Source organism: Cynocephalus volans, chromosome 7, assembly GCF_027409185.1.
Source record: "Cynocephalus volans isolate mCynVol1 chromosome 7, mCynVol1.pri, whole genome shotgun sequence".
In the NCBI taxonomy this organism is placed as follows: domain Eukaryota; kingdom Metazoa; phylum Chordata; class Mammalia; order Dermoptera; family Cynocephalidae; genus Cynocephalus; species Cynocephalus volans.
This window is the reverse complement of record NC_084466.1, coordinates 59190028-59212347: the sequence shown is the minus strand read 5'-3', so window position 1 is coordinate 59212347 and position 22320 is coordinate 59190028. Positions and strand designations below refer to the sequence as shown.

Here is a 22320-nt window from a genome sequence, read left to right as displayed (position 1 = left end):
AGCTTTTCTTAAATAACTCTACAGTGCTGTATAGTTTGATAGGGCTGCCATAACAAAATAGTAAACACAGGGTGGCTCAAACAACAGAAATTTGTTTTTCTTTTTTCACATTTCTGGAGGCTAGAAGTTTGGGATCACAGTGTCCACAGGATTATTTTCTCTCGAGGCCATTCTCTTGGCTTGCAGGTGACCACCTTTTTGCCGTGTTCTTGTATGGTCTTTTCTCTGTGTGCAAGCATTCCTGATGTGTCTCTCTCTGTCCTAATCTCCTCTTCTCATAAAAACATTGGGATTGAAATACCCCCAAGGACACTTTGTTCTTCATAGCAAAGGCCTACCATCAGGAGAAACTATTTTACTAGAGCCTTATCCAATGTGCGGGAAGGAAAATACCCAACTCTAGTATCTTCTAATTCCTGTATCACCTGAGAGGTGAAGCTGAGAAACATTTATAAAGATCACAGCCTGGGGAAACAGGCCCACTAAAAGACTGAGACCTAATCATAGGATTATAGAATGGTTCCTCTCCTCTTACACCTTTCCACCACATCAACAGGGCTCCTGTATGATAACAGTGCATTACAGTTGAAAGGACCACAAAGCTCAAACTTTACTTAAGAAGGAATTTCTACAGAAACCCAAAACAACAGAGGTGACAAAAACAAGGACACAAGAGAAAATTGAGGCCTCTCACACCCACAGGTATAGGAAAGATTAAACACAGCCAAACTCCTGGTAAGACAAACATAAAACCTTACATTAAAGGCCTATTTACTTCAGTTCCTTTTACCCAATACACTGTGTTTGGCTTTAAACAAAAAACTTGCAATGCATGCTAAATGACAAGAAAAAGCACAATCTGAAGACACAAAGCAGGCATCAAAATCAGACACAAATATGACAGAAATTTTGGAATTACCAGACCAGGAATTTAAAATAACTATGATTAAGATGCTAATAGTTTTAATGGAAAATGTGGACCACATGCAAAAACAGATGGGTAATGTAAGTAGAGAGATGGAACACCTGAGAAAGAGTCAAAAAGAAATGCTAGGGGAAAAAAAAGGAAACCTGTAACAGTTAAAGAATGTTGCTGTAAATTGGATGCCCCTCCAACCTCAATGAAGCTTAAATCCCCATTGTAACTGTTGAGGTTAGGAAATCTTATGACAGTAGTTGAAAGGTGGGGCCTTGAGGAAGTGATTAGGTTGTAGGACCACGTTGCAGTGAATAGATTAAAAATGGTGATCATGGACATGGTTCTGAGAGCTTTAAAAGAAGAGCATATGAGAGGTTAGTCTTTCTCTGCTCGTCATTTTTCTGCAAGACCGCTGAGTCACTGTTGTCATGACCACTGTGAGACCGCTGAGTTACTGTCGCCATGAACAAGACCCTCACCAGATGTGTTCCCTGGACTTTGGACTTCCCAGCCTCTGAAACTGTAAGCAGTAAATTTTGTTTTCTTTATAAATTACCCAGTTCCATGTATTTTATTATGAGCAACAGAAACAGACCAATACAAATGTCTTTGAAATGTCTTTGATGGGCTCATCAGTAGTCTGCACATAGCCAAATTAACATCGGGGAGCTTAAAGGTACATCAGCAGAAACTTTCCAAACTAAAATGCAAAGAGATTAAAGTATGAAAAAACAAAAAAGTGGAACAGAATATCCAAGAACTGTTGGACAATTATAGCAGATGTAGCCTAAGCATAATGGGAAAACCAGAAGAAAGAAAGAAAGAAGTAGAGGAAATATTTGAAGTAATAATGGCTGAAAACTTTCCAAAATTAACGACAGAGGGCTGGCCTGTGGCTCACTTGGGAGAGTGTGGTGCTGATAACACCAAGGCCCTGGGTTCGGATCCCTATATAGGGATGGCCAGTTAGCTCATTTGGTGAGTGTGGTGCTGATAACACCAAGTCAAGGGTTAAGATCCCCTTACCGGTCATCTTAAAAAAAAAAAATTAATGACAAAAACCAAAGCACAGATCCAGGAATCACAGAGAACACGAAGCAGGATAATTACTACAAATTCTGTGCCTAGACATATCATATGAAAACTGCAGAAAACCAAAGACAAAGAGAAAATCTTGAAAGAAGCCACTAAAAGTGGGAAATCCCACCTTACCTATAGCGAAACAAAAATAAGAATTACATTAGACTTCTCATCAGAAACTATGCAAGCGAAGAAGAGACTGGAGTGAAATATCTAAATTATTGAAAGGAAAAAGCTAACAACTAAAATTTTGTATCTTGCAAAATTATCCTTCAAAAGTGAAGGAGAAATATTTTCTCAGACAAACAGTGAGGGAATTTGTCACCAGCAGACCTGCTTTGAGAGAAATGTCAAAAGAAGTTCTTCAAAGAGAAGGAAAAGGATATAGATCAGAAACTCAGATCTACATAAAGATAGAAAGAGCATCAGAGAAGAAATACATGTAGGTAAAATAAAATATGTTATTTTTAATTGATCTAATAGATAATTGTTCATAGCAGTAATTGCAACAATGTATTGGATGATTATAGCATATGGGTAAGTGAAACAAATACCAACAATATTCTAAGGGATGGGAGGAAGGAATTGTGAAGTGGTATAGGTATTTGAAAAAGGACTTAGATTTGTTGTAAATGTATATTGCAAACTCTAGGGCACTGAAAAAATTTTTAAAATGAAGTATAGTTGATATGCTAAGATAAGAGTGAAAATGGAATCATATAAAATGCACTTCAACACCTTCTATCAGTAATTGACAGATCCAGCAGATAGAAAATCAGTAAGGACACAGATGAACTGAATAGCACCACCAATCAACTGGATCTTATTGACATTTAAAGAATATTTCATCTAACAACAGCAGAATACACATCCTTCTCAAATTCATGTGGAACATTCACAAAGATTGACCACATTCTGGTTTATAAAACACACCTTAACAAATCTCAAAGAACAGAAATCATATAAATTATGCTCTCAGACCATAATGGAATTACACTAGAAATCATAACAAAAAGATAGCTAAAAATTCCCCAAATATTTGGAGGTTAAATAACACACTTCTGAATAACACATGGGTCAAAGAAAAGTCTCAAGAGAAATTTTAAGATGTTCTGAACTAAACAGAAATGAAAATACAACTTAGGATTTGTGAAATGCAGTGAAAGCAGTGCTTAAAGGGAAATTTATAGCATTGAATTAATATATTAGGAAAAAAAGAAATATCTAAATTCAATAATTTAAGCTTTCACTTTAGGAAACTAGAGAAATAAGAGCAATAGAAACCTAAAAAAAAGCAGAAGAACCTGTATCAGCAAGCCAATGAAAATAAATAAAATAAAACAATCAAAAGAGTAGTAAAAAATATAGCAAAAGTCAATGAAGTTGAAAATAGGAAGGCAATAGGGAATAAAAACCAAAAGCTGGTTCTTTTAAAAGATCAATAAAATTGATAAACCTATTGCCAGGCTAATCATGAGAAAAAAATAGAAGAAACAAATTACTAATACCAGAAATGAAAGAACGGTTATCACTACTGATCCCATGGACATTAAAAGGATAGTAAAGAAATATTATGAACAACTCTATGTCCACAACTTAAATGAAATGATCCAATTCCTTGAAAGACACATACTACCAAATCTCACAAGAGAAACAGGTCATCTGAATAGGCCTCTATCAAAAAAATTGAATCAATAATTGATAATCTTTCAATAAAGAAAGCACCAGGCCATATGGTTTCACTAGTGAATTTTACCAGATCTTTAAAGGAAGAAATTATACCAAATCTTCATCATGTTTTCCAGAAAATAGAAGGAAAGGGAACCCTTCCTAAGTCATGAGATCAGCATTATCCTAATACCCAAACAGATAGACATTACAAGAAAGAAAAACTATAGACCATAGTCTTTCATGTGCACAGACACGAACATCTTCAACAAAATATTAGCAATTGACCCCAACAATGTATAAAAAGAATTATTCAGCATGACCAAGTGGGATTTATTCCAGGTATGCAAGGCTGGTTCAATATTAAAAAATCAGTGAATGTAATTCATCACAAAAGGCTAAAGAAGAAAAATCACATGCTTGTATTAGTAGATGCGGAAAAAGCATTTAACAAAATCCAACACCCATTCATGATAAAAACTGTCTGCAAACTAGGAATAGAGGTGAATTTCTTTTCAACTTTGTAAAGAACATCTACAAAACCCTACAGCTGACATCATTCTTGATGGTTATAAACTGGATGCTTTCCTCCTAAGATCAGGAACAAGGCAAGATGTCCCTTCTCCCCTCTCCTTGCTCCTATTCAACATTGTACTGGAAGTCCTAGTTAGTGAAATAAGAAAAGGAAATAAGGGCATACCGATTGGGAAAAAAGAAATAAAATTGGCAGTCTTGATAAAAGGAGAGGAGCCTGTTCCTGTTGGGTGGGGCAGGGTCCAGAACAGAAGGAGAGACTGGAGGGGCTGGTGTTAGCTCAGTTGGTTAGAGTGCAGCCTTGCAACACCAAGGTCAAGGGTTTGGTTCCCCATAATGGCCAGCCACCAAAAAAAGGGAGAGATTGGAAATGGCAACTTCTAAACAGGATAGAGTTAACTAAAACTTAGGTGCTCTCTCTCTCTGTGTGTGCGTGCGTTGGATGGGGTAGCCCTGGTCCTCCTCCTCTGGATCTCAGGAGAGGTGAGGTGTTACCTTTCTCACAGAAGAGTTAGAGGAGAATGGAGAATGGAGGGCAGAAGAGAGAGCTCAGATAGCCTATTGAGAAGAAAGGCCAGAAAAAGGGGTGTAGGGAAAGAAAGAGTAGTTCTCAACCTTAATATTGGGAAAACTGAGAATTTCCTGTTGGAGTAGCTTCATCCATAAATTACATGACTGTGTATTGTTAACCAATCGGAACATTTTCGAAAGTGAAAGGGGGTACTATTAGTGATTATGCTACAACTACAGGAGAAGAAAACTAGGTTGTTCTGGGCAAACTGGGATATATGATTCCCATTAAATCTCCTTTCCTTTTTCTTTATATTTTCTAAGTTTGCTATAATTAGAATGTTAACATCTTCAATAGAAAATAGAAATAAATAAATAAATAATTGAAAGGCAGATAGCCTCTTTTGGGAAATGAGACAGCAGCCTTACATGCTAATAGATTTGATATATTGAGATTTGTGGAGGAGGGAAATGTGCAAGAAGATTTTCCATGGAAGATTATTCTGCTGGTTCTGTGAAGGACGAGCTAGAATAGCAAAGGTTAGGAGTACAGTAGTAATGTAGGCTTGAGGTGAAGACAGTTTAAACCAAATTAGTGGGTTTACACATAAAAAAAGTACTGAATAAATACAAGAAGTTGGTAGAAATAAGTTTCTAAGAATTCTTTTTCTCAAGGCAGAAGTGATATTTATAACAATATAGTATGCAAACTTGAATGCTGTTTGGTTTTTTTTTTTTGGTGGCAAAATAAACATGAAATTAACTATTTTAACAATTTTTAAGCATGCAGTTGAGTGGCATTAAGTACATGCACATAGTTGTAGCATGACCATCACCACCATTCATATCTAGGAAATTAATTTCAAACTATTTTAGCCTGAGTCAAAAATCAAGAGTTTTGTTTGATGTTATAAAAGGACCCACACTGATGTCTCTACAAAACTATATATGTCAATCTATTTAGAGAATATCTAAATTGCAAATAAGTGGACTTCAGAGCTGTGTCAGCTGGTAGAATTGGGAAGAGAAAATGGAATGAGTCGTGATGCCAATGGGTAGGAATTGGATCCTCTCTAGTGTTTTTATTTAAATTTTCCTTATATATACTTTTTTACATAATAATAGAAAATAATAATAGCTAAGACTTTGAGTTGTTACCATATACAGGCACTGTCTCAAGTGCTTTCTTTCTTTTTTTTTTTTTAAAAGATGACCAATAAGGGGATCTTAACCCTTGACTTAGTGTTGTCAGCACCACACTCTCAAGTGAGCCACGGGCCGGCCCTCAAGTGCTTTCTATACACATTAACTAGTTTACTCCTCAAAACAAGTCTGGGAAATAGGTATTCTTACTGTTCTACAGATATGAAAGTAGGGGCATAAAGAGATTGAATAAGTTGCCCAAGGTCTTACAGCTACTAGGTAGCAAAACAGGGATTGGCAACGACTGGCACTGGAAATTCTGTCTTTAAACAGTGCGCCATTCTTTCTTTCCTGGATCTTGCTTCTCTGACCTAACAATTTATCTTGCAGATCAATCCGTATAGTGCATGAAAGAGCTCCTTTCTTTTTACAGCTGTATAGCATTAGATAGATGTAGCATAATTAATTTAACCAGTTTTGTATTGATAGACATTAAAGTTGTTTCCAATTTCTGATTTATAAATAATGCATTTATTAATCTTACACATGTCATCTCTCATGTGTGAGAGTAACTCTAGGATAAATTTCTGGAAGTGGAATTGCAAGGTAAAAAGATATGTGCTTTTAAATTTTGACATGTTGAAAAATTGCATTCTATAGAGGTTGTATCAATTTATACTATTCTAAAATTATACATGTTGGATATGGTATGGTAAAGTTGGTGCTGCCACAGAAGGAAACAAGAACGAGCCTTGGAAGGAAGTTTATTACACTCACTGGTCCCAGAGAAGGGTCACCAGATGCCATGCCGTGCCACAGGGAAAATGCCAGAGTTTGGTCAGGTGGCAGAAGAGGGACAGGATGGAGAGAAGTCTAGGCCAGAGCCTTCACTGGGGTTTCCATGGGAAAGTCAAAGCAGGGCAGAGTAAACATTTTAAGACTGACTAGTTTGAATAATTCTGGTGGGTGCTGGGCTATGGTCTGGTCCCTAGTTGCATAGTACCTGACGTTGGGATGATTAAGGGCAGGGGTAATATTGGCTAGTTGTGTGAGCTAGATAAGGAAGTGGGTGCGGCTACAAACTACCCATTGGTTTGCATATGAGAAGGTTCTCCAAGGAGCCCTTTGCTATCTTTCAGAAAGGACTAGCCCTGGGAGGGGCTGTCTCTCTCTGGCCAGCAAGCTTTTTAAGATGTCAAAACATCATAAAGAAAAAATTTTAAAATGATTAATACGTATATTTTCACTAGCAGTGTTATCAATTTTCCTACATCTTCACCAATATTATTAAATTAACTTTTGCCAATCTGATAGGTGAAAAATGACATCTATACAACAAATATTAAGTGCTTATGATGTGCCAAGCACTACTCTATATACTAGAAACAAAATGGTGGACAAAACAAAGCTCTTTCCGTCAAGGAGCTTATATTTCAAGAAATGTGCAGGGCCTTATAAGTAGAAAACCACGAAACCTTAGACGTAGAAGAAATGACTAAATGAAAAGACACACATGTTGATAGATGAGAAAAATGAACGTCAGCAAGTGGCAATTATTACCAATTCAATAGGTGCAGCACAAAATCATGAGTTTTTTGGGGGGGACAGGAAGTGAGACAATTTCACAAAGTGCTACTTTAAATAATAAACGGGAGAGAGGCGGAGCAAGACGGCACTGGAAGGAGACAAAGAGGAAGAATGCACCGAATGCGCAGCTATACTAGGACAAGAAGATCGAAGGGAGAGAGCAGCGGCGACGTTGGTGAGTGCAGAAACTCAAGATAGTCACCGAGAAGAGAAGAGTTCTCAGCCACCACAATCCCATATCCCGAACCACGGCAGAATTTCTGACTGTGGGGAGGTGAGCAGACCAGCGACCCAACCCACTCTGCGCTGCCCGTGCAGCCGAGCACTCGGTGTTGGGAACTGCTGCAGGCATGCCCAGCTGCGTTGGCCTGGGGAGGGACACACACGGAGCCGCCCCCAGCCCCCGGGTCCCAGACTGTTGCCGGTCAGCTTGGGATCAGGAGCGGTCCAACACCTGCCCTACACGCTGGGAACTAACGGTCCAGTGCAGCGAGGGCGCCACCCTCAGTATGGAGGGGGTTGGTGCACACACTTTACCAAGTCAGAAAACCGCATAATTGGAAAGTCTGGCCACTGCCAGCAACCCCACCTTCTCGGTGAGGTGCCCTTGCAATTCACGTCGACATGAAGAGGTAATGGAGGACTTCGTAGGCCTCTCTCAGGCACAGACACACACACCTGCAGCACCAGTGAGCCTGCCCTAGCAAGGGGCTGCTTGCTCTAGCAAAGGGGCTTCAGAGGGATCTAGAATCTCTTGGGGGCACAGCAGCCACAGTGACCATGTGTGGGGCAGATCACCCTAGCTGAGTTCCAGAGTGCCCCAGCAATGCTCCTAGGGTCACGGGCCAGTCTACAACTGCAGTGGCCTCACCCAGAGAGGCCACTCCAGCTAAACCGCTACAGAGGGCCCAACATCCCTTTTGGCAAAAGGTCCCACCAAAAACTGCTAATACCTCTTCCAGAATGCCTCATTTCAACAGTGTTGCTGCAGGCCATCCCAGTGTCCCTCCTGAGTACAGGAACCCACACACAAACCCAGTGACCCCACTCTGTGTCACCCACTTCAACACTGAAGCTACAGAGTACCCCAACGCCTCCTCTGGGCATAGAAGTGTCTGCCCCAAGCCACGGGTAACACCATTGAGTCACCCACTCGAGCTGAGGGGCTGCTGAGCACTCCATTATCCCCTTCAAAGCCTAAGGTCCTAATATTGAGCCCCAGGAACCCCACCCAGGGTTGTCTGTTTAACCTGAGGACCTTCAAATCACCCCAGAGCACCTATTAGGGTCACAGGACACTAGACGTGGTGCCAGCGAGGCCACTCAGGGACACCCACCTCAGCCAAGGAGCAACAAGGCATCCAAGTGCTTCACCCAAGAGCTCAAGACTTCGCCGACAGCCCTGATGACCCAACCCAGTGTCATTCACTTCAGCAAGGAACCACTAAGTGCCCCAGTGCCTAGGCCATGGAGGCACTAAAAGACAACTCTGAGGGCCAAGCCCATGGCGCATTCGGGAGAGTGCGGTGCTGGGAGTGCGGTGACACTCCCGCGGCGGGTTCGGATCCTATATAGGAATGGCCGGTGCACTCACTGGCTGAGTGCCGGTCACGAAAAAGATAAAAGAAAAAGATAAAAAAAAAAAAAAAAAAAAAAAAAAAAAGACAACTCTGACACTGAATATGGTCAAAGTAACCACACAGAGAGTACATTACTGTATCTACCCAGAACCAAAACAAAACACTCTGCCCAACGGCTGATATAAAACACATTGATAGAAGGGAGTCTCTCTCCTCAAAAATCACTCCTGAGTAATAGAAGCAAATTGATAATAATTAATAATTAAGATCAGAGCAGAACTAAATGAAATAGAGACCAAACAAACAAAAGATCAATGAAACAAAAAGTTGGTTTTTCGAGAGGATAAACAAAATAGACAAACCATTACCTAAACTAACTAAAAAAAGAAGACCCAAATGACAAAAATCAGAAATGAAAAAGGAGACATTACAACTGATACCACAGAAATACAAAGAACCATTAGAGACTATTATGAACAACTATACACCAAGTTTGAAAACCTGGAGGAAATGGATAAATTTCTGGACACATTAATAACTACCAAGACTGAACCAAGAATTAGTAGAAAACCTGAAAAGACAAATAACAAGCAATGAAACTGAAGAAGTAATCAGTCTCCCAACAAAGAAAAGTCCAGGCTTCACTGGTAAATTCTCCCAAACCTTTAAAGAAGAATTAATGCTAATCCCTTTCAAACTATTCCAAAAACTGAAACAGAGGCTGTTCACCCTGATAACCAAAATCAGACGAAGATACAACAACAAAAAGAAAACCACAGGCCAATCTCTCTAATGAATATAGACTCAAAAATCATCAACAAAATATTAGCAAACAATACATTAGCACATCAAAAAAATTATACATCATAATCAAGTGGGATTCATCTCAGGGATGCAAGGATGGTTCAACATACACAAACCAATAAATGTGATACACCACGTCAACAAAATCAAGGACAAAAACCATGGGATTTTCTCAATAGACTCAGAAAAAGCATAGGACAAAATTCAGCATCCCTTCATGATAAAGACTTTCAGACTCTCAACAAATTAGGTACAGAAGGAAAGGATCTTAACACAGTAAAAGCCATATATGACAAAGCCACCACCAATATCATCCTGAATGGGGAAAGCTTTCAGTTTTTCCTTTAAGAACAGAAACAAGATAAGGATGCCCACTCTCACCACTCTTATTTAAAATAGTGTTGGAAGTACTAGCCAGAACAATCAGGCAAGAGAGAGAAATAAAGGACATCCAATTTGGAAAAGAAGAGATAGAACACAGCCTTATAATACCAAAGTCATGAGGTTGGATGCCTGTATAGGCCAGTTGCTAAAAACAAATTGGAAAAGATGAAGTCAAATTGTCTCAGTTTGCAGATGACATGACCCTATATATAAAAAAACCCTAAAGACTGTACGCAAGCTCATTCACAATAGCCACCAAAATAAATAAATAAACAAACAAACAAACAAACAAATAAATAAATACTTAGGAATAAATTTAACTAAGGAGGTGAGACAGCTCTACAATGAGGACTACAAATCACTGCTGAAAGAAATTAAAGAGGACGCTAAAAGATGGGAAGACATTCCCTGATCATGGATTGGAAGAATTAACGTGAAAATGTTCATACTATCCAAAGTGATCTACAGTTTCAATGTGATCCCCTTCAAAATACCAATGACATTTTCCACAGAAGTAGAAAAAACAATCTTAACATTCATACAGAACAACAAAAGACCCTGAATAGCTAAGGCAATCCTGAGCAACAAAAATAAAGCTGGAGGCATTACACTACAAAGCCATAATAACCAAAACAGGTATTGATATTCAACTCTGTACCTTGCCAATATGTATAATCATGTTTTAATAAAAAAAAAAAAAAAAAAGAATGGATGTGAAACATGAACATCATGAAAAACAAAGGGTAGTATGAGGATATTTGCTTTACCAGAAGTTAAAACACAATAATTAAATCAGTGTAGTACTGGCAAAATAGACACCCAGAAACCAACTCTAGTTTATATACGACTTGCTTATATGTGAGCAAATATATTTTAATTATAGTTTTTTAACACATAAATATCTGGTAGGTTTGTTTCCTAGTACAGTCCTCAGAATTTATAAAAACTGCATTTAAAACAAACAAAAACTACTTTTGGCTCTTTGGATCATGCTTCTTTGAATATGATTACATCCGGAGAGTGGACCTCATGGATCCAGGTGTCATAAGGGTTACCCACACATGTCCACGGTGTTAACATGTTTAGGAAAAAAGAAATCCACAGTGGTCATGAGGGAGGGACGAGATTACTGGGATTTCTTTCCCTTTATTATTAGGACTTTTACCATAAAATATATTACTTTTATAATCTCCTACCAACACATATAAAACATATATAAAACAGAAAGATAATATTAGAAATGATCAGGATTATCAAATACTTCTGAAAGAATTCAGGTAAGTTAAAAACTGGTATGTTTTCTTATTATTTTAAGCAGACAGAGAAGTACAACAGTCATCCCTTGGTCTCCGCAGGGAATTGGTTCTAGGACCCCCCCCAACCACTCACCCCTTTCCACAGAGACAGCAAAACCAATAGATGCTCAAGTCCCTTATATGAGATGGCAGCAGTATTTCCATATAACCTACACACATCTGTCTACTCTAAGTCATCTCTAGATTACTTATAATACCTAACATAATGCAAGTAGTTATACTGTATTGTTTCTTAATTTGTATTATTTTTTATTTTTATTTTTTGAATATTTTCCATCTGCTGTGGGTTGAATCCATAGTTGTGGAGCCCACAGCTATGAAGGGCCACTGTATTTTTCATGACTTGATTTACTAAAATTTGGTGTTTGTTATCAAGTCTTCGGAGCAATCTTTAAAAAAAACAGATTCAGTTCAGAGATTTTTGCCTTGCAACTTTTGAGAATACTGCCTCATTTCAAAGTTAATGGTGCTGAGAAAACTGCTTTTTCAAAAGCTTTAAAGGGGATAGTTTTAAAAACGCATCAAAGATAAACACTTTACAGAATGAGGTGTGGTTTTAAATATGCTCTTAATTTCATATCTGTAGGAGCTAAACGTGGGTAAAGTATAGGAGCATTCCATTTATAGTCTATTATTTTTTCCAGTTGAGAACTGTCAAGCACCAAAATACTGCTCAGTTAGATGACAAATGGGCTATTAAGAACTATAAATTACTTCTTCAAAATGGAGATGAAAGCTTAGGCTTTCCATTTATGAAAGACCCAAATAAGTACACCGGACCAATACAAAGACATATCTCCAAACATTATCTCACCAATGCTAAATTGTTATTAATAGAAAAAAAAAAACCCAATATTTAATTTACTCTTCCATGAAGTTTTTAATAAGCTAACATTTTCTTACATGTACACTAGTAATCTTAAAAAGACAAATATTTACTACCAAAAGTTAAATACTGTACAACTTATGAAAAATATAATTTGAAGAATTTGTAAAAGTAATAAAGGGGAAGTATCTACTTCAAATGGATTAAATAATAAAATTCTACTTTTTAAGAAATTCAACTAGAAAATGTGAAATTTTTAATGTCTAAGTGAACTCCAAAAATTTTATTGAAGCCAGAGACCTTAGTATTTTAGTTTAAGCTTTCATCTACATATAGATTTAAATAAACCCTAAAAAATATTTTCCAGTACATATAAGGCTGCTAAAAAGCGTACATGATTGGGAGAAAAAGGACTATGCTAGAATGTGAACTCCTGAAGAACAGGAGTTCATTCATCTTTATATCCCCAGGTTGCTAGCATAATGCCTGGCTCAAAGTAAAAATGCTTGGGCAACGTTTGTTGCTTTGAACTGAACTGGGACAAATACAGATTTCTCTCTTTGGTCCAATTTTCCTTCACATTAAGCAATACATTTAAGTATCTGACCTGCTCCTGGTTCTTGGCCTTTGACTTTAAATTGAATAAGCCAATATGCGTACACTTCCTACATCAGCCTTCTGACAGGATCCTCAGAACCAAATCATCACTGGGCTGTAAATCATCTCTTATTTCTTGGATAATGGTGAATATTAGTGTGCAAAACTAATGTATTTTCAATGAAGAATAAGTTTGTTCATATGAATAAAAATGGAATAGAGGCCTTATTTTTCCATGTTTTAAATAACAGATACATAGCATCTTAAATTATGAAATAATTAGCAATTTTCAGACACTGAACATAATACACTGTATTACAATGTAATGTAGTCGGCTTCCATTTTAGGAACAAAAATTAATTTCACATGAGAAAAGATTTATTTTAATTCACATAAAATACATTTAGAATAAATCTAAATTTTTAGCATAAAGTATTTAGAAACAAACACAGAGGAGCTTTAAGATATATGTCTTCATTCTATCCAAAAAGCAAATACAAAAAGCTCTTTTACAATTATTGATCATCACCTCGTTGTCTTAAATTTCTAGATTTTCCATTTTCAGTTCTTCTCTTTTTGAAGACTGGGGCCACTCCATCTGCTACAACTCCAAGAGAAGTGACTGTTTTTTCTTTAAACACCACTTTGGGTTCCATTCCAACATCAGCTTCTGAAGTTGATATATACTCATTTTCAGGGCTTGGAAGTTCCAAATCCACCTCCTTACTGGAACAGAAAGTACAAATACAACTATTATTTGACACAGAAAGACAAATGTTTTCATATAAGTTGTGAGCCCACCAAAGCCCCAAGATCACCTTTCTAATAATAGTAATAGTGAGAAGTTAGAGGTTGGTAACCTTGCAGTTAAGAAACTATTTTAAAATATTGACTTTACAGTGTTATTTAAGATACTAAGCACTAATACTAGCACTAATTTAGATGAACACATGCCAAGAAAATCCCATCTATTTTATTCCTATTGCACAAAGGATGCATTGTCTAAGAAAATGTTTATGCATAATATGATAAGCAGAACAAGTAGATAGATAAGGAAGAAGTATTTATGGAAAATGATTTTGCCATGGACTGACAAGGACTCTGGAGGATAACATAACACAAGATGAAAGCCGTGGAATCTCAATGTCCTAGTGCAGAAGACTCACGTGGCTGTTTGTCTAGCATCCCTTTTCTAGGAACTAGCCCTTCAACTATCCATATGGTTAGTTATAAATAATCAGCTCACATGTCCTGAGATCAGTACCTGATTAACATGAGCCTATCATAGTACCCTACCTCTAGATGGTCAACTGGTTTCCATGAAAAGAGCAAGTAACTCACATCCCAACCACTAGTCCTATCCATGAGATTTCTGAACATGGACCAGAAAGATCATTATGTTTAACTCTCTCTAGTGGCTCAGAGTATAAAACCTGTTGAGAACCACATATCATTTTATTTGGAGAATGGAGGTCTGTGGAGATAGAGAATTAAACTGGCATGTAGAGAGAAGCAGAAATGAAAGATGGAGAATGATTTGTTTTGAAAATAGATGCCTTCTACAACTTTTCTTAATTGTGTTAAAAATATACATTAAATGCCATTTTTGTTTGCTTCTCCTACTTACCTATTTTCCCTTAGACTGCTGACAATGGTGCTAAGAACACTAATGACCACTTCAGTTGATAAGATATTAATTTGCTGACTTTCTATTCTTATTTTACAGGAGAGGAAACTGGGGTTTAGAGAGTGGTTAAATAACTTGGTCAAACCAAACTGATATGTAAGTGGTAGACCTTGGATTAAAATCCAGGCCTGTCTGACCCCAAATCTACATTCTTTCCCCTATCCCACTCTGCTTCCATGTGAAACTAAGAAATTCCATTAGTCAAGTACAGAAAGACTTGAGTAATGAAGAACAGCAGGGTTTAGTCATTGGACAAATGAATCTGTGTCCAAGAAATTTCTATGTGAGACATTTATTTCACTGAATCCTGGTGCTGTCTTGTATTTTGATAAAGTGATCAAGCTATAGTATTACTCTTTAAGTGAACTTATGGGAGTGAAAGAAGGGGTTCCACTTTTGAAATCATAACAGTAGGAAGCTCCTTAGTGGAGATTAACAAACGTGGCAGTACAGCCACACAGACACACGCACACACGCACGCACGCACGCACGCACGCACAGTAAAGTAGGGTATACACACACACACGCGCAGTAAAGTAGGGTATATACCCTTGCCCCCCCCACAGTAAAGTAGGGTATACCCTTGCCACACAATCAGAGGAAAAGTAGTTTGTATTTGAAGAGAAAAAGGCAAGAGCCTATAAGTATACTATAGAGAATATACCTTCTTTTCAAATAACTTTGGAACAGTTATAAAAAATGATATAAGCACCTCCTCAAAACCATAATTACTTCCAAATTCAAAATGCAAAAACTGTAAAGGTTATATGTGAACACAGCATAATAAAAATGAAAACAAACAACACTCCCACCCAACCAGAGATTGAAAAATAAAATACTCTTCTGAAAAACCATCAAGTCAAGAAGTAAGCAAAACACAATATTAAACTGTTCCAAAAACAATTAAATCAAGAAACATTCATTCACAGTTGTGGAATATATGGGCAGAACTATCTTTAGAGACAAATTAATAGCTTTAAGTATTTCCATTAAGAAACAAGAACAGACTTCTCCCTTGCCATGTGTCAATATTCTAAGTATTCATCTAAAGGAAGCCAGAACAAAAAAGAGAAAACCTAACCAAAGGCAGAGGAAGAAAACTATAAAAATAAAAGTACAAATGAAGAAACAGAAAATCAATTAATAAATGGAAATGTAATAAATACACAAATTCAAAGCTGGATCACTGAGGAAAAACAAAAAAATCTTTGGCAAATCTTATATAAAAAAAAAAATCAATAAATTTTAAAAGGGGGATTTAAAAAGTTATGGAAAATTTAAATATACAGAAAGCTCAATTATTATAACAACAGCTATACTGAATGTACTATGTGCCAGATACTGCACTAAGTACGTGGGAGTACCAATAATCTCTTTTAATTTTATTTTGGCTCTTCTAATGTCTCACTCCATTTTTTTGTGCACTAGAAATCCTCTTATTGTTATTTTTTTCCCCTTTTGGGAACCACTTCTCATGAGTTTTGAGTTCAGTTCATGTCCACTCACAATTCCTTGTGGTTAACTCAGGAATGGGAACTGGGTATATAAAAAAAGTTAAACAGGACCAGTTTGGGAACTGCCAGTAAAGAAGCACCCTCTTTTTGCCTAAAGCTTTGCAATCAGGTGGGGAGACACTGCCTGAGAAGGGAGTTAAGGCAGAAGAAAGCAGAGCTGAGAGAGACAGTCACAGTATCCTCTAGATCCAGCCATGCTTGAAGTCACAGCATTCACTTGTCATTTGAAAATAAAAAGAGCACTGGAGTGGATTATACATATTCTTCACAGCAAAACCAGTAAAGCAAGAATAGTGATCTCTACCAAAAATAGTTCCTGATAACTACAGTTTAGAGATAATATGATTTTTGTATGTTTGCTAAGACTAAAAATTTAAAATATGTGCTATTCACAATTCTATTATCTTAAACAAAAGTATAGGGTAACAAATTTTCTTCTCTCTCACACAAACCATGAGAAAGATCTATGACGACAGTACTGAGAGATCTTATGTTCCTCCCTGTACATACATCAATAAAAATGTAGGTTTAGAAAAGTATGTCCGTAGGGGCATTGCAATCGTTAGAAAATTTGTTAGAATTACAAAAACAAAATAAAGGAGATTGTAAGGACAAAGATAAAACTTCAAGCAGGTAATGAAAATTCAAAAATTAAAAAAAAGCGCCATTCTGCATAATATAAAACTTGAGGAACAATATACCTTAGTAAATCATGTTATAATATTTCCTCAAAAACTGATGATAGGATGCAGTAGTAAATATATGAAAATAAATTCCAACCTCAGTAAATCAAAGAAAATAAAAATGAGATACTTTTTGTAAAACTAGAAAATATTTAAAAGCTGAGCAACAATTAATGCTGGGAGGGTCCAATGGGATAGAAATTTTCAGAAACTGCTGATGGAGTATAAATTGGTAGGCTCTTTCTAGAAAGTATTCAGGCACTGTGTATCAAGATTTCAAAATACTCATAACCTTTAAACAGGTATTCCCCTTCTAGAAATACTCAGAAGAATACACAGAGAAATACATCCATATAATAATCAGAGTTCATTATAAAAACAAATATAGAATAATCTAAATGTCTAACAAAAAGGAAATGACTCAATAAAATCAAGGTACATCTGAAAAATGAAATATTACACAGCAATTAAAAATAATGTCTATAAAATTTTAACATAATAGGAAAGTATTAATAATGTAAGTTTAAATGGGGAAAAAGATAGAAAATGGGAAAAATATTTTAAAATATTAATATCTCTGGGTAACTGAATGAGTTACTCTTATGCTTTTCTTCATTTTCAGTAATTTTTTATAATAAGTATGTATTGCTTCTTTTTTGGGGGGGACCTCCCCTTAAGAAACTAGACTATGCTTATTTTTTGGGGTGGGGGTGACCGCCCCTTAAGAAACTAGACTACATACAAAGTCAGACATAATCTATACTTATTAAATTGGCTGACTAAGTTAAAATTTAAGAAAGACTTCACAGTTTATTCATCACAAGGATAACAAAATACTCTTGATTAATTGAAAAAGTCTCAACTTTGAAGTATTTTTTTTTTTTAATTTTTAATTTTTAATTTTTAATTTTTATTTTTTTAATTTTATTTTGTCGATATACATTGTAGCTGATTACTGCTCCCCATCACCAAAACCTCCCTCCCTTCTCCCTCCCCCCCTCCCCCCCAACAATGTCCTTTCTGTTTGCTTGTTGTATCAACTTCAAATAATTGTGGTTGTTATGTCTTCTTCCCTCCCCCCCCCGATTTGTGTGTGTGTGTGAATTTATATATTAATGTTTAGCTCCCTCCAATAAGTGAGAACATGTGGTATTTCTCTTTCTGTGCCTGACTTGTTTCACTTAATATAATTCTCTCAAGGTCCATCCATGTTGTTGCAAATGGCAGTATTTCATTCGTTTTTATAGCTGAGTAGTATTCCATTGTGTAGATGTACCACATTTTCCGTATCCACTCATCTGATGATGGGCATTTGGGCTGGTTCCAACTCTTGGCTATTGTAAAGAGTGCTGCGATGAACATTGGGGAACAGGTATACCTTCGACTTGATGATTTCCATTCCTCTGGGTATATTCCCAACAGTGGGATGGCTGGGTCGTATGGTAGATCTATTTGCAATTGTTTAAGGAAACTCCATACCATTTTCCATAGAGGCTGCACCATTTTGCAGTCCCACCAACAATGTATGAGAGTTCCTTTTTCTCCGCAGCCTCGCCAGCATTTATTGTTCAGAGTCTTTTGGATTTTAGCCATCCTAACTGGGGTTAGATGGTATCTCAATGTGGTTTTGATTTGCATTTCCCGGATGCTGAGTGATGTTGAGCATTTTTTCATATGTCTGTTGGCCATTTGGATATCTTCCTTAGAGAAATGCCTACTTAGCTCTTTTGCCCATTTTTTAATTGGGTTGCTTGTTTTCTTCTTGTAAAGTTGTTTGAGTTCCTTATATATTCTGGATATTAATCCTTTGTCAGATGTATATTTTGCAAATAATTTCTCCCACTCTGTTGGTTGTCTTTTAACTCTTTTAATTGTTTCGTTTGCTGTGCAGAAGCTTTTTAGTTTGATATAATCCCATTTGTTTATTTTTCCTTTGGTTGCCCGTGCTTTTGGGGTCGTATTCATGAAGTCTGTGCCCAGTCCTATTTCCTGAAGTGTTTCCCCTATGTTTTCTTTAAGAAGTTTTATTGTCTCAGGGTGTATATTTAAATCCTTAATCCATTTTGAGTTGATTTTAGTATACGGTGAGAGGTATGGATCTAGTTTCATTCTCCTGCATATCGATATCCAGTTATCCCAACACCACTTGCTGAAGAGGCAGTCCCTTCCTCAGTGAATAGGCTTGGTGCCTTTGTCAAAGATCAGATGGCAGTAAGTGTGTGGGTTGATTTCTGGATTCTCTATTCTATTCCATTGGTCAGTGTGTCTGTTTTTATGCCAGTACCATACTGTTTTGGTTATTATAGCTTTGTAGTATAGCTTAAAGTCAGGTAGTGTTATGCCTCCAGCTTTATTTTTTTTGCTGAGCATTGCTTTGGCTATTCGTGGTCTTTTATTGTTCCATATAAATGTCTGAATAGTTTTTTCCATTTCTGAGAAAAATGTCTTTGGAATTTTGATGGGGATTGCATTGAATTTGTATATCACTTTGGGTAGTATGGACATTTTCACTATGTTGATTCTTCCAATCCAAGAGCATGGAATATCTTTCCATCTTCTTGTATCCTCTCTAATTTCTCTCAGCAGTGGTTTGTAGTTCTCATTATAGAGATTTTTCACCTCCTTGGTTAACTCAATTCCTAAGTATTTTATTTTTTTGGTGGCTATTGTAAATGGGCAGGCTTTCTTGATTTCTCCTTCTGCATGTTCACTAATGGAGAAAAGAAATGCTACTGATTTTTGTGTGTTGATTTTGTATCCTGCTACTGTGCTGAAATCATTTATCAATTCCAACAGTTTTTTTGTAGAGGTTTTAGGCTGTTCGATATATAGGATCATGTCATCTGCAAACAGGGACAGTTTGACTTCATCTTTTCCAATCTGGATGCCCTTTATTTCCTTCTCTTCTCTGATTGCTCTGGCTAGTACTTCCAACACTGTGTTGAATAGGAGTGGTGAGAGTGGGCATCCTTGTCTAGTGCCTGTTCTTAAAGGAAAAGCTTTCAGCTTTTCCCCATTCAGGATGATATTGGCAGTGGGTTTGGCATATATGGCTTTAATTATGTTGAGATACTTTCCCTCTATACCTAACTTATAGAGGGTCTTTGTCATGAATGAGTGCTGAACTTTATCAAATGCTTTTTCAGCATCTATAGAGATGATCATATGGTCCTTGTGTTTGAGTTTATTAATATGGTGTATCACATTTATTGATTTGCGTATGTTGAACCAACCTTGCATCCCTGGGATGAATCCCACTTGATCGTGATGAATAATTTTTCATATGTGTTGCTGTATTCTGTTTGCTAGTATTTTAGTGAGGATTTTTGCATCTATATTCATCAAGGATATCGGCCTGTAGTTTTCTTTTTTGGTTATATCTTTACCTGGTTTTGGTATCAGGATGATGTTTGCTTCATAGAATGAGTTTGGGAGATTTGCGTCCGTTTCAATCTTTTGGAATAGTTTGTAAAGAATCGGTGTCAATTCCTCTTTGAATGTTTGGTAAAATTCTGCTGTGAATCCATCTGGTCCTGGGCTTTTCTTTGTTGGGAGCCTTCTGATAACAGCTTCAATCTCCTTTATTGTTATTGGTCTGTTCAAATTTTCTACGTCTTCACGGTTCAGTTTGGGGAGCTTGTGTGTGTCCAGAAATTTATCCATTTCCTCCAGATTTTCAAATTTGTTGGCGTATAGTTGTTTATAGTAGTCTCGAATGATTCCTTGTATTTCAGATGAATCAGTTGTAATATCGCCTTTTTCATTTCTAATTTTTGTTATTTGAGTCTTCTCTCTTCTTTTTTTTGTTAGCCATGCTAATGGTTTGTCAATTTTATTTATCTTTTCAAAAAACCAACTTTTTGATTCGTTGATCTTTTGAATTGTTTTTTGGTTTTCAATTTCATTCAGTTCTGCTCTGATCTTAATGATTTCTTTCCGTCTGCTAACTTTAGGATTGGATTGTTCTTGTTTTTCTAGTTCTTTAAGGTGAAGTGTTAGGTTGTTCACTTGCCATCTTTCCATTCTTCTGAAGTGAGCATTTAATGCAATAAATTTTCCCCTCAATACTGCTTTTGCAGTATCCCACAGGTTTTGGTATGATGTATCATTGTTTTCATTAGTTCCAATAAACTTTTTGATTTCCTGCTTGATTTCTTCTTGGACCCATATGTCATTAAGTAGAATGCTGTTTAATTTCCATGTGTTTGTATAGTTTCCAGAGTTTTGTTTGTTATTAATTTCTAGTTTTAATCCATTGTGGTCTGAGAAGATACATGGGATAATTCCAATTTTTTTGAATTTATTGAGACTTGATTTGTGACCTAATATGTGATCTATCCTGGAGAATGATCCATGTGCTGATGAGAAGAATGAATATTCTGAGGTTGTTGGGTGGAATGTTCTGTAGATATCTGCCAATTCCAATTGGTCTAGAGTCTTGTTTAGATCTTGTGTTTCTCTACTGATTCTTTGCCTAGATGATCTGTCTAATATTGACAGTGGAGTGTTCAGGTCCCCTGCTATTATGGTATTAGTGTCTATTTCCTTCTTTAGGTCTAATAGAGTTTGTTTTATAAATCTGGCTGCTCCAACATTGGGTGCGTACATATTTATGATTGTTATGTCTTCTTGATGGATCAGTCCTTTTATCATTAAGTAGTGTCCCTCATTGTCTCTTTTTATGGTTTTTAGTTTAAAGTCTATTTTGTCATATATAAGAATAGCCACTCCAGCTCGTTTTTCTTTTCTGTTTGCATGGTAAATCTTTTTCCATCCTTTCACTCTTAGTCTGTGTGAATCTTTATGGGTGAGGTGGGTCTCTTGTAGGCAGCATATAGTTGGGTCCTGCTTTTTGATCCAGTCAGCCAGTCTATGTCTTTTAATTGGGGAATTTAAGCCTTTAACATTAAGAGTTGTTATTGAAAGGTGTTGATTTATTCCTAGCATTTTATTGGTTGTTTGGTTGTCTTAGGTGTCTTTTGTTCCTTGCTTTCTGATTTACTGTTTGGTTTCTTTGTTTGTTGGTTCCTTAGGTTGTAGATAGTGTTTTTGTTAGCTTGTTTTCTCTTCATGAATGCCATTTTTATTGTACTAGCGGGTTTAGATTTTTCTTAGGTTTTTATGGCAGTGGTAGTTATTTTTCAGGAACCAAACCCAGTACTCCCTTGAGGATTTCTTGTAAGGGTGGTCTTGTGGTAGTGAACTCCCGCAGTTTTTGTTTGTCTGAGAAATATACTATTTGCCCCTCATTTCGGAAGGATAGCCTTGCAGGGTAGAGTATTCTTGGCTGGCAATCTTTGTCTTTTAGTATTTTGAAAATATCATCCCATTCCTTTCTAGCTTTTAGGGTTTGTGATGAGAAGTCTGATGTTAACCTGATTGGGGCTCCCTTATAGGTGATTTGACGCTTCTCTCTTGCAGCTTTTAAGATTCTCTCTTTGTCTCTGAGTTTTGCCAATTTGACTATGACATGTCTTGGAGAAGGCCT

General features: G+C 36.7%; 1 protein-coding gene across 2 annotated transcripts in view; it reads right to left on the bottom strand.

Annotated features, from left to right (window-relative positions):
• Positions 1–13304: 13304 nt before the first annotated feature.
• WBP4 (WW domain binding protein 4) overlaps positions 13305–22320 on the bottom strand; it is a 30997-nt gene continuing 21981 nt past the window's right edge. For both annotated transcript variants that reach the window (XM_063101638.1, XM_063101639.1), the window contains one exon: positions 13305–13674. In XM_063101638.1, the coding sequence (XP_062957708.1) occupies positions 13464–13674 (211 nt within the window). In that variant the 3' untranslated portion in view covers positions 13305–13463. The remainder of the gene's footprint in view (positions 13675–22320) is intronic.